Here is a 17,297-nt window from a genome sequence, read left to right on the forward strand (position 1 = left end):
AAACTTTTGAGGGGGTAAAAGTTCATTAAAGGTATCATGAAATTTTGTGAGAACTTGATTTTTTTTAAACGTTTTCCTTAAATAAACTTTTCTTTACAATTTTTATTGAAATCTCATAATTTCCATGCCAATTTACTGCAGATAAACAGATGACATAAGTTTATTTGATAGCCAAAAACAAAACAAACAAATTCTTGGTACTACCGCTCCAAATTTGTGCTTTAACCAAATAAAAATCTTCACTTAAATATATAAATTTTTTCAAATTAATATTCACCCTGCTAAAGGCACCACTTTGAAAATTACCATTGAATTTGCATAACATAAGCTGCACCTTTCCGAAAAATTGGCAGAAAATGTTTACATATCGATATTCGTTAATCTGCACTATTAATTTCTCTTCAAAATTAAAAAAAAAAAAATGATATAAAAAATAGAATGAAAAGTCCCGCGCCAAACAAAGACGTATACATATATTTATTTTTTAATTAAAATTTAGTTTATTCATCAACGTAAATTCTATCAAGAACAACGCAATCATTCCAGCGCCGCTCTAACATTTCAATACCACTTTTGCAGAACGATTTATTTTTTGCTTCAAAATAGGCCTCAATTACAGCGATAGCTTCTTCAGTTGAGTGAAATTTCTCACCAGCGAGCATTTTTTTAGGTCTGCGAACAGCCAGTAGCCGCTGCGAGCCAAATCTTACGGTGGATGTGGGAGTAATTCGAAGTTCAGTTCATAAAGTTTTGCCATTGTTGGTGCGTTTTCTTGATGAAACAATATTTTTGATTTGTCATATGTGGACATTTCTTTACAAGTGCGGCCTTCATATTCACTGTTCTAATGATATTTCCCATCTCGAGATGGTTGACGAATATTACACCACGCACACCCCAAAATACCGAGGTAATAACTGATTTCCAGCCGATTGCTGTGCTTTCGTGCGCTTTGGTCAGGGTTCACCAGTTGCTGGCCACTCACTTGACGATCGTTTTGATTCCAAAGTGAAGTGATGGATCCATGTTTCATCCATTGTCACATGTTGATGGAAAAATTCCGGTTTATTACGTCTAAACATAGAATCATCAGCACTTTCTTGTTTTTGGTCAACAGTGAGCAAACGCGGCACCCAATGTGAACAGAGCTTTCTCATAATCATTTGCTCGTGCAATATAAAGCCAACCGTTCTTTTGATATCTTTAGGATATCAGCTAATTTACGCAACTTCACTTTTCGACCATTCAAACCGATTTGGTGGATGTTTTTGATGTTTTCTGATGTTACCGCCTCATTTGGACGTCCACCGCGTTTCGCATCATCGGTGTCTCTACGACCATGTTTGAAGTCAGCAAACCGTCGTGTTATTGTTGTTTCTGATGGAGCGGAGTCCCCATAACACTTTTCAAGTCGCTGCCTCGCTTGCAGGGTATTTTTCCCCATCAAGAAGCAGTGTAAAATTAAAACTTGAAATTCTTTTTGATCCATTGTTTTGGAAATAGCAAAAGTAGCGTCACTCTTAGGACTATAACTCACGAACTAATGAATAGAATGTCATGAAATTTTACCAGTTGTCTTTCTAAGGTTAGTACTAACTGTAAAAAAGGTGAATGCAATCAAACTAGTACTGGGACTTTTCAGTCCATGTATTAAAACGCGACAAGAATCGATTGTGAAATGAAAAAAGTTTGAATATCTCGCATTACTACTGCAGTTCTCAACAAGTTTATAGAAAAACTTATTCTTTTTTGTATTTTGAAGGTTTTTCAGAATGAGATCTTCCCGCAATTAATTTACTATGCATTAGACGAATGTACCTCGCAGCTCAGACTAAACTCCTCGCATGAGTCAGTAGTAACTTTTTTTATTTTTATTATAATTTTTCATCGGCAAGAGCCGCCAATTGATGCCACGTTGCACAGCAGCAGTTTCCTGGGAATAGTTGATGACTAAGTTATCCTCTTTTTCATTTTACGCAGAAAGAACCACCACATTCTCATTTTGCCATGCGGTCACCTAGTGCTTTTCAATTATGAAATTCCTCTTCTAAGTGTGCACGCGCGCACGCATGTGGTTCTAATGGAATTTGCTATTTTCTTTATTGTATTAGGAAACTTATTTTACACTACATACATACATACATATATACATACAAACATACATACATACATATATATGTACATACACAACAGTACATAACTGTTTTGTGCTTCGATAAATTAAAAGAACTTTTGAGCAGGCAAATACCTCGCGTGCCGAAGAATTAGTGAATTAGTTAACCTTTTAAAACTGAAGGATCCCTTATGGCTCTAGTTAAAAGCATTTGTGAAGGCAATATCACCTCAATGTATACTCGTAAGCTCGTACTAGAGTTAAGAAATGTTTCTTCAGCTCTCAATTCAGCAATTTTAGAAACCGTATCTGGAAAATACTGCTGTAATTTGAACGCCTCTTTGGAGCACATGGCAAAAACTTAAAAAGAGGAAGGTATAAGAATTTATTGTAAATAAGTAATAGTTTTTACTTTTCGATAAGTTCCCCTATTAGCTTAAGACATTGGAGAGATAATTCATAAAAAAATAAGACCTAAGTCTAGGGCTTTAGAATAGGCAGAAGTAGCCTACCTCACCACATCATCAACCGAGAATTTTTTTCTCCAATGCCAGCGCATCATTTTTGGAAGTAAATAATAATTTGAAATTCCAAGGCCTGGACCTGGATAAAGAGGGTTTATTTTTTATTATTATTATTATTTTTTTTTTGTTGAAGTCAAGCTTGTGTGGCGCAGCCATCATTTGACTGAACGTGCATTGATGCATTACTTGACCCCAATTTCTTCTTGTTCCTTTTTTTCAAAATATAACTCAAAGTTTGTCTGTAGAAGCGGTCTTTATAATCGATCAATCAGCTGTCATCTGAAACCTCAAAAAAAAAAAATTATCTTATTTTTATTGTGACTTCGGCACCTTTAAGTTTCTTAGGTGATGCTGTGACATTTTTATTTGTTTTTTTTTTGTTTTTGTTTTTTTTGCTCAGTTGACGTCATACTAGGAATTCACATATTTCGATTCTAAATAACGCCATGTCTAAATAACTCAGCCAGCAGTCCGTGAGCTTTCGCGGCTTTGTTGTTCTTTAGTCGCGTTATAGCTATTCTCACCTCGAGATGGTCGGGTAGCGGAACGACAATTCCGTCGCCAACGATTGGGGTATCGGGATCTTTACATTCTGTATGACATGCGCGGCGGTGACTATTTAACAAGTTCAAGAAGGGTTCTCCATAATTTAAGATTGATCTTAATCTCAGTCACCAGATCGCCTTCTTTGTTTTTACAGGAAAACGCCCGGTCTTAAAACCTTCTGTAAACTTTTTGATAGAATTTACGGTCGTTGTTTCTTATGGCCAGCAACTCAACTCGCACACACGTATTTCGGCATCTCGTTTTTTCTTTCCGATAATACGGATCTCTTCCTTTTGAGCTCCCGGTAGCGATCCCACATGGCCCGCGTTGCGCCCGATCGCAGCGTGGCTCTATAGGCAGCATCCTTGATTTTTTTGGCAGCATGTCATTCCTTGTCGTACCAGGCAGCTGTTTTCGGGCTCGCCGAAATCCGTTTTCATCTTCGGCGGCAGTGCGTAAAGAACATAAACTTCAGCCCCTACTTTTATAGTCGAAAATATTATGTGCAAATTTTAGTCCCAACTAGTGGCGCTTAAGGCGTGACGCGCAGGGTGCAAAGTTCAGATTCCTCTATGGAGACACAAGACATTAAAGTTTTGTTCCACAAAATGAGTATTTTTTTGTCTCCGCTTTGCACTTGAAAATCAATGTTTTCCCGGGACAAGGGTCCAGCTGGATTCTTTTTCATAGTCAACCAATAACCTGAGAATGCTTTTCATAGCTTAGTGTGAAACTTAAACGCGGCGCGAAACTGAATTTTCTCGGTTGTTAATGTTTATCTGGGGATATCTCAAAGGTCAATGAACCGAATTTACCGAAACTTAGCATTTATTGTTGTTGTTGTTGTTGAGCTGCCAAGTAGTGTTAAGTATGAAAGAACCCCCTTACCCTCATTAACCGCTTGATTTAGCGTACTTTTTCACTGCGTCTCGTATGACTGTTAGAGTTCAAACTCCAAACAGAATACAGCAGCTTTCAGGCCTGAAAAGGAGGCCAGAGAGAATGACCAATTTGCTGATGTGCGCACTTTGACGTAAATATTTAATTAGTTCAAGGAGTACAGTAAGATTAAAAATACAAAATAAGTACTACAAAAATTCTATAAAACACTTCTTGCAATCGAATTGTGGCCACTTGTCAATTCGAAATGTTAAACATACTTCCGAGGCCTCAAACCCATATTTACACCGTTGGCTGAAAGTAGAACTATATTCGCAATGGGACGCACCTCCTGCCCCAGCGCTAGTAGTTCATAATGACGTAAAATCTTGCAAATGGTGCTCTTCATCTCGAGCATTGCGAACTTTTGACCCACACAATTACGCGGACCAGCGCTAAAGGGCACATAAGCGAATGTATGGATCTTTCGGTCAGCATCGGCCCTAAAACGTTCGGGTATGAACTGTTCGGCATCATCGAAGTAGTCAGGATTACGCATTGCATGGTAAATTAAAATGGTTAGATTGGTATTGGCAGGAAAAAGTTTGTCACCTAAAGAAGTAGAATGAAATTTAAGCGTTAACTTCATATAAAAACATACAAACTCGATAACTCCTCTCATTCTTACCCAAATAAACATCCTCCTCAATATGGCGCCCAATTGAGGGTACTGGGGGATACAGACGCATCGATTCCTTAATCACACATTCCAGATATTGCAGCGCCTGCAGATCATACAACGTCATCGCTCGCTGCTTGTCGTCACCAATAACTGCACGCAATTCCTCGAACACCTTCTGTTGCACATCTGGGTGACGCGACAGTAGATAGCAAGTGAATGAAATGCCGCTGGTGGTGGTGTCATGCCCTTCGAACATGAACGTATCCACCTCTTCACGTATGTCGGAGTTCGAAAGTGGCTGGCCCTTGATCTTCGCCTGCAATAGCATATCCAAGAAGGCACTATGTTTCTTGCAACCAACGTCGTCGTGGAGTGGTGTATCCGTTGCTTCGTCCTTTCGAGTATTATTTTCGATTGACTGCTCTAATTGGGCGCGACGCTGTTCGATAACGCTTCCAGTGAAATCGTGCATGAGTGCGATGCTACTTTGGAGTTGCTGGAAGCGACGAGGTGCAGTCAGGCGTAGCCAGAAATCAAAACGTTGCAAGGGTGCTATAAAGCGTTCTGCGAATATGGCAGAGACTCTGGAGAGGAAAAGAAAAATGTGCGTTAGTTGCAAACGAGATGCTAAGCATTCATGTTCGCGAGCTACATTCAGTATTGGCCCAAACCAAGCACCCACTTAGTATGCACACTTTTCTTTGTTATTATAAATACATATTTTTCTATGTACCAAATCGAGGTTCTTGAATTAATTTTATATTACATATCTAAATGGCAGTCCAAAAGAATGCTACAAACTTCTACTAAATAAGCGAAAAGCTTTTTAAAATTACAAATTAGCGGATTATTCATATTCGATTCACCACTTCTCTGCTCGCTAAGCGAAGAATTCGTATGTGAAAGCAATAACAATTTAGCTCGCAAGCGATATGCTTAAGCCAATGCTTCCAAGTATAAGTAGGGGTAATTGTGTTTATTTTATTTTACATGCTTTAGGCGGCGCAAAGATTTGAAAAGCGGTAGAATTCCATAAGAGTTTGAGCGGCTTGCTGCGGTGAGGAGCAGGACGCTTTTAATGGTCATAAACTGGGATCAATCGCGGGATTGAATCGAAACGCTTTGAAAAGCAACGCTGTTCCATAACAATTTCTGACAACGAAAATAGTGAACTGCTCCAAAAATTTGGATTCAAGGAAGATGTTCCGCTTTATTCACTACTCGCTAGGTGTTGATAAATCGAAAATTGCTCAGAGTAAAAGTCTAATTACACTCTCAGGCATCCAATCCTAGCCAGATGGAATAAGGTGTCTATGCAGACCAGACGGAAAAATATTGATTCCCAAGTACTGTAAAGTGCTCCATAATGGGGTGTGATTGCTTCTTTCATCATGGAAATGCACCAATTTCTTAGGGTTGAGCGAATTATGGATTGGTACATGTACGTGGTGGCACGATGGTATCTGTATCTTTTAACGTGAGTACCTGTCAACGTCGGCCTAGACTCGCGGTGCACAAAAGCACACGGATCCATTATATTATTGATCCCAACCCAAGATATTTTTTTGATTTATTTTTGAAGTGTATTAATTTACTGTTTGAAGTATTGTTTTATTGTTCTATGTAATTATAGGTCTTGGCACCAACTGGCAGTTAGAAATGGAAACATTAACGCCTTGGTAAGGCTCAGGGCCCCTGGGGGCCCCATGCACGGGGAATCTGCGGCAGTGACAGTCCTTGGCCGGATATAAATAGAATAGACCGCCATTCCGTGATGTATTAGAAATTTAGTTGATGGTTAAACACGTACATACAAAATGAGTCGTTTGCCGCATAAATAAAGGACTGAGGACCGGTTGGTTGGTTGAGATAGAAACTCGTCAACTAAGTTAGCCTCAATTGGGGGTCGAAAAATCCAAAAGTCATCATATAGAAGTGGATGCAACAGGGACGATTTTATCTTTTTTTTCGAGCAAGCAGCCGTCATGGGAGGCTTTACGGCGTCATGTCGATCGATTTTTTGTTCCTCAAATTAAAATGGTTGACATAGATGCCATTTGGTGTCAAGTGGGCGGCGAAACATATCACGCAGCCTCTCATACATTCGATCTTCGAAAATCGAATAGTCAGCCGAAGCTGTGATATAATAATTACAAGCTGAGTAATAATGAGAAGCTGTGTAACTTCATTAGACTACTTTGGGAGGTGTTCTTAAAGATGCATTTTAAGCCAACTAATCAGAGATAGCGCGGGAGTTCAAGTATAAAATCGAAGTAGCCATTGATGAGAGAAGTGGCGAAACTGGTGAAACAGTTGTGTAATACGAGTAACAAGGAAAGCTACGCAAGTGAGTGCTCAAGAGTTTGAACAATAGTGAATCGACTTACGTGCGCACAGCCTTCACATAAGGAAAATTGGGTTGTAATTGTGCGTTGATTTTTACACCCATGGCGGTCTCTGCAAAACATAAATTACATCATATTTTTTATTTGAATACATTTCACAACATTTCATACAACACTGATCAACAAGACTGAACTTTTCATTTGTTTGAAGAAAAAGTTCATCTAATTCTGATAGGCTTTTTCATAGATAACATGCGTGACTTTTCTGTACAAATTTGCGCGCGTATTTTTTATTAACGATTTATTAGAATATAGCTACTGAAATTATTAAAAAGGCGCCACATATTGATTAGCTTTTACTTTTTTTTTATAAAAATATAGTTCATTCTCTAACAAAACCTATAACAAATTAAAGTTTGAAAATTCTTACAGGCTTTTTTTTAAAATCGACAAATATTCATCAAAATTTAAAACTTTTTATTAAAAAAAATTTTATAAAAAAATATTAACTAAAAAAAATGTTAAAAAAGAAAATTTTAATTTTTAATAAAAAAATGTTAATAAACAAAAAATTTTAATTTTTAATAAAAACATTTTTCATATAAAATTTTTAAGCCCTTTGCGTTTTAGTATAATAAAGTACGATTTAAAAAATCGACAAATTTCCATTAAAATTTAAAAAATTTTAATAAAAAAAAATCTAATAAAAAAAATTTTTCATTTTTAATAAAAATAATTTTAATTAAAAAAAATTTAATAAAAAAAAATTTATTTAAAAACAATGTTAAAATAAAATTAAAAACAATTTAAAAAATTTTAATAAAAAAAATTTGATAAAAAAATTTTTTAATTTTTAATAAAAACAATTTTAAACCCATTGCAATTTAGTATAATAAAGTACGATTTTAAAAAATCGACAAATTTTCATCGAAACTAAAAAATTTGAATTAAAAAAAATTTAAGAAAAAAAATTTTAATTAAAAAAAAATTTAAATTAATTTTTAAGCCCATTGCATTTTAGTATGATAAAGTACGATTTTAAAAAATAGAAACATTTTCATCAAAATTTAAAAATTTTTATTAAAAAGAAATTTAAAAAAAATTTTAATTAAAGAAAAATGTTTAAAAAAAAATTTAAACCCATTGCATTTTAGTGTAATAAAGTACGATTTTAAAAACTCGAAAAATTTCCTTCAAAATTAAAAAAAAGTTTAATAAGTTTTATAAAAAAAAATTAATAAAAAAAAAAAATTAAATTAATAATTAATAATTAAAAAAATGTATTAAAAAACTGTTTAAAAAAATTTTAAAATTTTTAGTAAAAAAAATTTTTAATTTTTAATAAAAAAATTTTTGTTTTTAATGTTAACATTTTTAATAAAAAAAATTTTAATTTTTACAAAAAAATTTTTAATTTTTATAAAAAAATTTTTAATTTTCATAAAAACATTTTTATTTAAAAATTTTTAAATCCATTGCATTTTAGTATTATAAGTGCAAATTTGTAGGTGCTGTGAATTTCGTTGTTTTTTTATAATTTTTGCCACTGACTGTGCTTTAGTCTTAACCCTTTACCGCATATTAGCCCATGTGTTGAGTCCGTCTATGCATTTAATTTAAGTTTTAATTTTTATAATATTACTTAAGGGTTAATGTCAGCAATGTAAACACTTAATCGCTTTTGTTATATTCTATTTTCTGCTATATCCTTTGTTCTTACACATATGTACATGCGTAGGTACATATTGCTGTTTAATTAGGTCTTTGAACTTTGATTTTATTTACTGCTTTTGTTATTCATCCCGCAATTACCGCATATTTTACCGCTTATGTTTTTACCGCTTTAGGGAATGCATATAAATGCAACCGCGCTAATTGTTAAATTATAATATGAGAATCTATTGAAATCTATTATGGTATTTCGAAATAATCTCACTTTTGTGCAAGTGGGTGAAATAGCAGCATTGAAGTTCAAGTGATTCATTTTCAAGAAAACGAGAACTGAGTAAAACGTTAGTATTTTTAGACAAAGAAATATATTTTCATGAAGTCGATTTACTTATCTTGCTCGACGGATTATAATTTTTTCACGTTTTCTATAAAGTTCTATTTTACAAATAGTTTTTATGTAAAATTATATCGAAAAACTTTTTTATTATTTTTTTTAATATGTCTTTATGATATTTAAATTAAGCTTTTTCCACCGCGAAATATTTTTTTCGACGCTTCATTAATTCAAGCAGTAAAAGGTTAAACACAAAAAAAATTTTTTTGGAACAATAAAATCATATCCCAATACTATATTTCATTCTCATTTTTGAACGAATCGATCCAATTTGAATGTAAGTTTTGGCAAAGCTTTGTACGAAATATGTTTCACTTCTGTACATTTGGTGCGAATGAGAAAACAAAAAAAAAAAAATAAAAAAAAATAAAAAAAACAAATAAAAAAACCAAAAACAAAAAAAAAAAAAAAAAAAAAATAAATAAAACGCAAGTCAAATTTTGACTTTTGTCATTTGGCTAAATGCATACATTTCCAGAATTTTTGCCCCTGACGATGTGTTTCGCATTTTTTGCCATATAAAAAACAATTCATGCATTTGTTGGATAGAGAAAATGCGCAACACCTTGCCTATAAAACTGGTCAAATTTAATATTATATATGAAAAAAATTGTGATTAAAAATGTTACACTTTTGGTGAAATCGAATGTCGATGGTCAAATTTTTTCACATAATTCTTGTACAAAGTTGACAATTTCAATTAATATGGTTTTCATTGGAGAGTAAATTACATTTCTATAGCAACAAATAATTACTCACATTAAAAAAATTATTAAGTGAATAGTCAAAGTTGTCCAAATTTATTTTCAAAACTGTCGTAATTTTTCCCACGCTAACGCGATTCGTTTGGCAGTTGGTTTATTTCTTTGTTTCTAAGTTGACTAAATGCATATTTGGTGTAAACTCCTATGTTAAAATGATTTTGGGCAATAAATAAATGAAATGAATGAATGCATATTTGGTATACAAATTTTAAATATGTATTAACCCCTTGCCGTGCTTTAACGAGTCTGACGTGTGATGAAAATTTTGGCCCCAACATGAATATGACGAGGGCCAAACGTAAATATTACGAGCCGAGGTCTCGTACAGATAGTCGAATCAAACATAAACATCATGAGCCTGGGTCGTGATTGAATATTAGTTCCCGTCTGTACGCCACCAGAGTTAGTCACAAGTGGCATAATTGCTGTTACAAAGTAATTTATATTATTCTGATCTGCTTACCAGGCGTTGACGCGTAACACTTGAGCCCGAGTTGCGTCCAGCTAAATGGCACGGCAAGGGGTTATTTTGGAATTATAATTTCCTTGATGTTTTTCAATTTTTCTTATTCTACTTTTTACCATCTTCCACGTTTATTAAGTTTTCACCTGATGCCGCAGTGAAGTTTTTTGTTTTTTGCTTTTTTTTAATTCTATTGCCAAATTTTTCTGCAGCCATCACTCATTTCCGCTATATTTAAAATATTTTTAATATCATTTTTTTTCCACGTACTTTTAAAATTGTCAAATTTTGGATTTTTTTTTTTTTTAATTTTACCCGAAAAATTTTATCAGAATCAGTTCAGACATTGTCTTTGTTTTTTTTTTTTTGTAACAAAATCAGTGTCGCAGAGTGTAATTCTGACCTGCAATAATATCCAGTGCCATCGCACAAACAAATGGATATAAATTAACCACCGTTTCACCATCGGCTTTCTCCTTCAATGCATGCATCATAATATTGCTTTGTTGCTCAAATACCTGCACAAATTGTTCCAATATTTTAAAATGAAATGTAGGCGTAATCGTTTTTCTGCGACTATGCCATTTAGGTCCGGTGCTGAGTAGCAAACCCTCCTTCAACCACGAGTCCAACAGCCCGTAAAGGCTATTCTTTTTTAACACTTTTTGACTGCTGAGTAGCGGCTCTATAACCACAGGATCAGCCGTTAGAACGGTTGCTCGATTTAAAAGCCATAAACTACAGGTGTTTCCATATTTTTCAAAGACTTCACTGGTGAATTGGAGCAAATCTGTTTCAAAATAAAATCACATTAATTCGCATATGTTCGTGCAGCTCTTATGAATACAAATTCGGTATGTGAACCGTTGAACCAACCATTTGGTGACACATTGACGAGATGATGCGCCGAGCCTATAATTGGCAGATATGTAAAAGACTTAATGCCATTTTGCTTAAAGATCTCGTTATGACGGCGTCTATTCAAATAGTCAACGATTATTAGTAGCACCACCAAACCTATGAAAAGTGCAACAAACATTTTATACAACGCGCAGCACTGCAGATTCGTTGAACCAGTCCGAATTTCAGTAGCAACACAACTGCACAAAATTTCATAATATTTGGTGGTCCAAAGAACAAGAAATTTTGAAGATCATAAAAACAAATTTTTTTATCGCATTTCTGATTAGATTTGTTTGAACTTTTGACTGGCCATACATACAAATTTCTAATATGTACATATAACTGCATCTTAGCGTTCCATGGTATTTTATGCGTTCGGTGTGTTTATTTTAAGACTCTTTGTCGTAACGATAAGCTTCTTCAAATTTATAAGTATTAGGTTGTTCAATAAGTTTTGCGGTTCGTTCAGAAAAACACAATTTTATGGTTTGAAATTCTCTTCATTATTCAGTATAGTCCTCCCTGAGCATCAGTACAAAGTTAGAATCTGGAAGGGCTGCAAAATACGCTTCCACAGCTGTTATGGCCTCCTCATTTGATAAAAAATGCTTTCCACGCGTGAATTTTTTTCAGTCTGGAAATAAATGAAAGTCGCTAAAGGCCAAATCTGGTGCGTACGGTGGATGTTCCAACGATTCGAACTGTAATTCATGCATCTTAGCCACAGTAAAAAAAAACATATTCTTTAGGAAACTGTGTCCTTTTTTCACGAATTTTTTTCTTCAGCTGTTCTAAAATGTTACAATTTTGAATTTTTTGCTTTACCAGTTGCAAGTAACCCCCAAAGAAAATTCCTTTCGCATACCAAAAAACTGATGCTTACACCTTTTGGACAAGAACTCGTTCCGTAGCCGAAGAACCAGGTTCACAGCCTGCTGTTTTGATTTAAAATCATGGTGATAGACCCGAGTCTCATCCATAGCGATGAATCGACGCTCAAAATCCACTTTATCCTTTCGAAAATGCTCTAAATATTGCTGAGAAAGTCGCTTTCGACGAATACCTATGTTTTTGTTTCATCGTTGGCGAGTGCAGCACCCATTGTGCGCACAGCTTTCTGAAAGCCAATACTTCTGTCAAAATATTGCTTATGTTACACTGCCCAATGAGATGCCTAGCGCTACTACTACATCTCTTTCAGTCAGTTGACGTTTCTCCTATATGATTTTTTGTCTTTTTTCTGCGATTCCTGGTGTTGTTGCTGTTTATGAACGTCCTTGTTTTCGACGTGCATCGTCTTCAAGGCTTGCACAACCACGTTCTAATTCAGCAACCCATCTTTCTACTGGCAATAATTGATGGCGAAAAGCCCTTATAAACTTTTAACACTCGTTCATAAATTTCCGTTGCTTTTAAACCTTCGAAAAATATTAATAAATTCAATCAATTGTTTTTTGTTTTCATTGTAGAAAATACTGTCACACCTCGGTACTAAATGACTTGCAATCAAAGAATGAATTGACAGATTGAAATGAAATACGTTCATTGAAGAGTGTATCTAAGATACATTACAAAAAAATTTCGGCTGCAGCAATGCCGCCCTCTCTTATAAACTTATTGAACAACCTGGTATTTGTTGTGCTTTCGTAAATTCGAGCAATGTATCTGGGTAGCGAATGTAAAGTAGTGGGTGTAACATCCTGCACTTTGCCTAGTTAGGCTTCCTTAGAGTTTTACCATTGTTTTTGTTTTAGCTGTTCATCAAGCGCTGTCAGCGACTACGGTGTAATCATCAGTCGTCATTGTCGTCTAACTCATCTAGCGATAGGCCCAGGAAACATGCTGTTTCGACGGGTTGAGTCCCAAGGGAGGCTGTTGGGTGAGTAAAATTAAGTGCGCATGTGAATAGGTGGTTAAAGTCGATGCGGGGTATATTCATATGCCGGAAATATGTTGAGTGTGTCGGGGTCAATTTTGTAAGGATAAGAGTTTAAACGCCTATAATGTCCTGACCGCAATTCTGTCAAGTGTTACGAGGCAGCTGGAGCTCGTCGTTTGCAATAGGTGGTAGGACTCCGATAACAGCTTTCGATGGCCGGGAGTTTAGGAAGGTGCTAAGAGACTCCATATAAATGCGATATTTAATGCCTGTCTAAAAACTATCTGCTCCAGTAGTTTTAGTTGTGTTCAGCCTTGGTCGGCCCATCCGAACGTCTTTGTGCTTATTAAACTTTTTGTCAAAATAGAGGGTATTTTTTCAAGGTATGTTATCTATGGTATTTTGTTTAATTAAATAACACACATTAATATCTCCGAGACGTTTGATATAGAGTCAGTCAAAAAAGTATTGGCACACTCGAAAAATCAAAGTTCTCTGTGCTATAACTTTTCTTCCAATTTTGATCGCAATTCCAACGGACATAGGCCGTAATGGGCCGTGGTGCTGAAATTTCCCTAGAAAAAATTTCCTTTAGAAAAAAAAACCTATCGCGAAATTGGCTAACTTGTCGATAAATCATGGACCAGCGTTCGAAGCATACCTACGCATTATTGCAATACTGACGAAATAGCTCCGGAGAGCAAAACTGGCCGCCCAAAAAAATTTACCGAACGACAGGAGCGAATTGTGGTGTCCACGGTGGCACAACATCCAAAAACTTCTGCTGTCAAATTGTGCGAGACCCTGCAAATCATTTCATTTGAAATCAATTTCAACCCCCAAACTGTTCGGAATAACCTATATAAGGCTGGGTATCATGGCCGGGTTCCTCGACGCAAATCCTTCATTTCGAAGGTAAAAAAGAAAAAGAGGCTAGAATTTGCTAAATAGCATTTAAAAAAGCCATTCGCTTTTTGGAACACCACCATATTTAGTGATGAATCAAAAGTCAATTTATTTGGGTCAGATGGAGCACAAAAGATTCGGCGAAAGCCAAATAAAGAGCTTCAAGAGAACAACCTGCTCAAAACAGTTAAGTACGGTGAAGGAAATGTTATGGTTTGCGGGTGTTTCGTGGCGTCTGGTGTCGGAAAGCTCGTGTTCATAGATGAGACAATGGATAAGCATGTGTATCGCGACATTCTTAAAGAAAATTCAAGTCCAAATATCGACGAACTGGGCCTTAATGGGACAACTTGGCAATTTCAACCAGATAATGACCCAAAACATTCGTCTTATCTTGTGCACGAGTGGTTGATATATCATTGCAAACAGCTTAAAACAGGCGAGTGAAAGGACTGCGCAAAAGTGGTTTTCAAAATTCCGAAGTGGTAACTGCGACGCGGAGGATGCCCCGCGCGCTGGTCGTCCTGAAGTCTTTAACTCCGACGCCTTGCTCGAACTCGTGGAAGCTGAGCCAAATTTGACAGTCGATATGATAGTTCAGAGGTTAAATTCATCGCATGGAACAGTTCACAGGCACCGGGTTCAGTTGGGAAAAGTTTCAAAGCTGGGGAAAATGGGTTCCGCATAGACTTTCCGTCGCCAATCTTCAGCAGAGGGTGAATGTGTGTTCTCAGCTGCTGCAACGGGTTGAAAATGAAAGTTTTTTGAACCGTATTGTTACTGGTGATGAAAAATGGGTCCTCTACAATAATCCTGTTCGCAAACGCCAATGGTTAGATAAAGATGAAATACAAGAACCGACCCCTAGAGATGGCCGGCCTTCACCCCAAGAAGATTCTCCTGTCTATTTGGGGTGGGATATGGCCGGTATTGTTTATTATGAACTTCTGGAACCAAACTAGACGATAACTGCTGATTATTATTCCCATCAGCTATCACACCTGAATGAGGCACTTAACAAAAAACGACCGTCTTTAATGAATAGAAGCAAAGTTTTGTTCCACTACGACAACGCAAGACCTCATATCGCAAGGCAAACATTAGGCAAGCTGAACGAGCTCGGATGGGAGCTAATGCCGCATCCACCATACTCTCCGGATATTGCACCTTGTGATTATCACCTTTTCCGTGGACTTCAATCCCTTAAGAGTAACAAGAACTACTGCTCAAAAGAAGCTATAAAAAGGGATATCGAAGCGTATTTTGGCTCCAAGGACAAAAAAATTTTTGAGCAGGGAATTTAAAATTTGCCTAAACGTTGGGAAGACATGATAAATAATGAAGGAAAAAATGTTGATTAATAAATACTTTACACATCTTTTTTATTATATTTAAAACCACCTTTAAAAAACGCATGAACTTATGGACTGACCTGATACATAGCAGGGGATTAAAATTTGGACGCGTACTGTCCAATTCATGAAAATAGTAATTCTTAGTAATTAGAGACAGGTGCTCAAATTTACCACTGAGTTTTGAAATTGTCCAGCCCTTGACGCTCTATTCAAGCTTTCCCTCTTAGATGTTCGTACCCACTTCGCAATTCCTTGTGCGAATAAACTTTCGAAAACAATCAGCTCTACCGCCTATCGCCCATTTGGTTGTCTAAATGTCCCACTGTTCAGTCAGCTGTTGTTGAATGGTGTGTTGCGCTGTGCGCCGAGTGTGTTCACCACTACAGTACCCATTATGAGTATTTTTCGAAGAGTTCCCCACGTTTTTGCCGCTTCTTCATTGTTCTGTATTGGTACGTATGTTTGTGTATACTACAAATTTCTTTTTCTCTATTGTGTTTTTTCTCCTCTTTACGCCGCAATTTAATGTGTTTATTTTCATTTTCTTGCTGACTTGCCATTTGCGGTTTATTTCAAATTTTCAGTTTGTTTTCTTTCGATTTCGCTTTGTTTGGATTTATTTATATCTACGTATTATGCTTTGCATTTGCCTTTTTATTCACACATGCAAGCACATACACACATCACACATACTCGTCTGTATGTACATGTGTGTGTTGATCCCGCGCTCATCCACTTGCACTGACATTTATTATCAGCACTTTTGCTTTAACGAATTTTCACTTTAGTTCGCACACTCATTTCTCAGCTCTTTCTCTAAAATGCAATTTGTCGTTCATCGTTTTCTGTTCTCTCAATTGATTTTCTTCTTGGTTTTATATTTTTTCAGTTTTTGTTTTCATTCTTTTACTTCGTGGTGGCGGCACATTAGGCCTGAGCTGTAGATACTCGTGCTTTGCTGACTGTGAATAGCTGCCAGCTGTGTGAACGACTCCCCAATATGGGGGTGTATTTGTGGGTATTTGTATGCGTGTGTAATTCGCTTTGTAGTCGTGTAACGTGCGTTGCTGGCTCTGGTGAGAGTTCTAGACACTTTCGTCTATTATGCGGCCATCAGTTGCAAAAGCGGGCATCTTCAAGTGGCAAGTAGGTAGTGTCGCGCTGAACGCGTTTGCGATACGAGTACATCCGTGTTTTTCATTGAATAGAAAATCCACTTTTGTAGCACGTTAGGGAAATTTATTTAGTTTAGTGGAAATTTTACGCCAAACGGATACCGAGTGTTGTGGTGTGTGTGTTGAGCAGAGGTGCATAGGTCTGCTAACGGAAGTGAAAATTATTTGAGAATTTAAGTGAAATAAGGCTGAATAAAATAATAAATAAATAAATAAGATAAAGCAACGTGAGAAAAATTAAGTAAATTAAAATATTAATTTATATAAATTAAAAAAATATATTAATTATTATAAAATAATATAAAATAAAATAAAAATATTAAATCAAGTGAAATAAAGGAAATTGAGAAAAATTAAAAAAAAAAATCAAAAATTAAATTAAATAAATATCTTTATTAATTAAAATTAAATTAAGCAAATTAATAAAAAGTTAATTTAAATTATAATAAGAGAAAATAAAATGGAATTAAGCAACAAACAAATATATTTTTTTTTAATAAACAAAATAAAATGAAATTAACTAAAAAAATTTTTTTTTAAGTAAACAAGATAAAATAAATCAACATAAATTGAAATAAAAATGTAATGTAATAACAAATACGATAAAGTAAAACGAAAAGTAAAATAGGTTTAAAAAAATTAATTAAATGAATTAAAAAAGTGTAATACAAAAAGCAAAAATTAAATTACATAAAATA

The 17,297-nt window shown here is 35.3% G+C and overlaps 1 protein-coding gene across 1 annotated transcript; it reads right to left on the reverse strand.

The window, feature by feature from the left end:
• Positions 1–4,333: 4,333 nt before the first annotated feature.
• LOC129240587 (probable cytochrome P450 4d14) lies at positions 4,334–11,420 on the reverse strand. The gene is made up of 5 exons (XM_054876489.1): positions 11,258–11,420; positions 10,785–11,171; positions 7,132–7,201; positions 4,751–5,328; positions 4,334–4,674 (listed from the first exon to the last, which is right to left on the reverse strand). Exons 1-5 carry the CDS (start codon positions 11,418–11,420, stop codon positions 4,334–4,336), a joined length of 1,539 nt encoding a protein of 512 aa, XP_054732464.1.
• Between the last annotated feature and the right edge of the window lie 5,877 nt (positions 11,421–17,297).

Source organism: Anastrepha obliqua, chromosome 3 (assembly GCF_027943255.1).
Source record: "Anastrepha obliqua isolate idAnaObli1 chromosome 3, idAnaObli1_1.0, whole genome shotgun sequence".
Lineage (NCBI taxonomy): Eukaryota > Metazoa > Arthropoda > Insecta > Diptera > Tephritidae > Anastrepha > Anastrepha obliqua.

Bases quoted from the DNA above. Each gene is read 5' to 3' on its own strand.
- LOC129240587 (XM_054876489.1), bottom strand. From the start codon at position 11,420: ATGTTTGTTGCACTTTTCATAGGTTTGGTGGTGCTACTAATAATCGTT. The intron at 11,172-11,257 runs GTTGGTTCAACG...ATTTTGAAACAG, and splicing joins CGTCAATGTGTCACCAAATG to ATTTGCTCCAATTCACCAGT. The intron at 7,202-10,784 runs GTCAGAATTACA...TATGTTTTGCAG, and splicing joins GGCACTGGATATTATTGCAG to AGACCGCCATGGGTGTAAAA.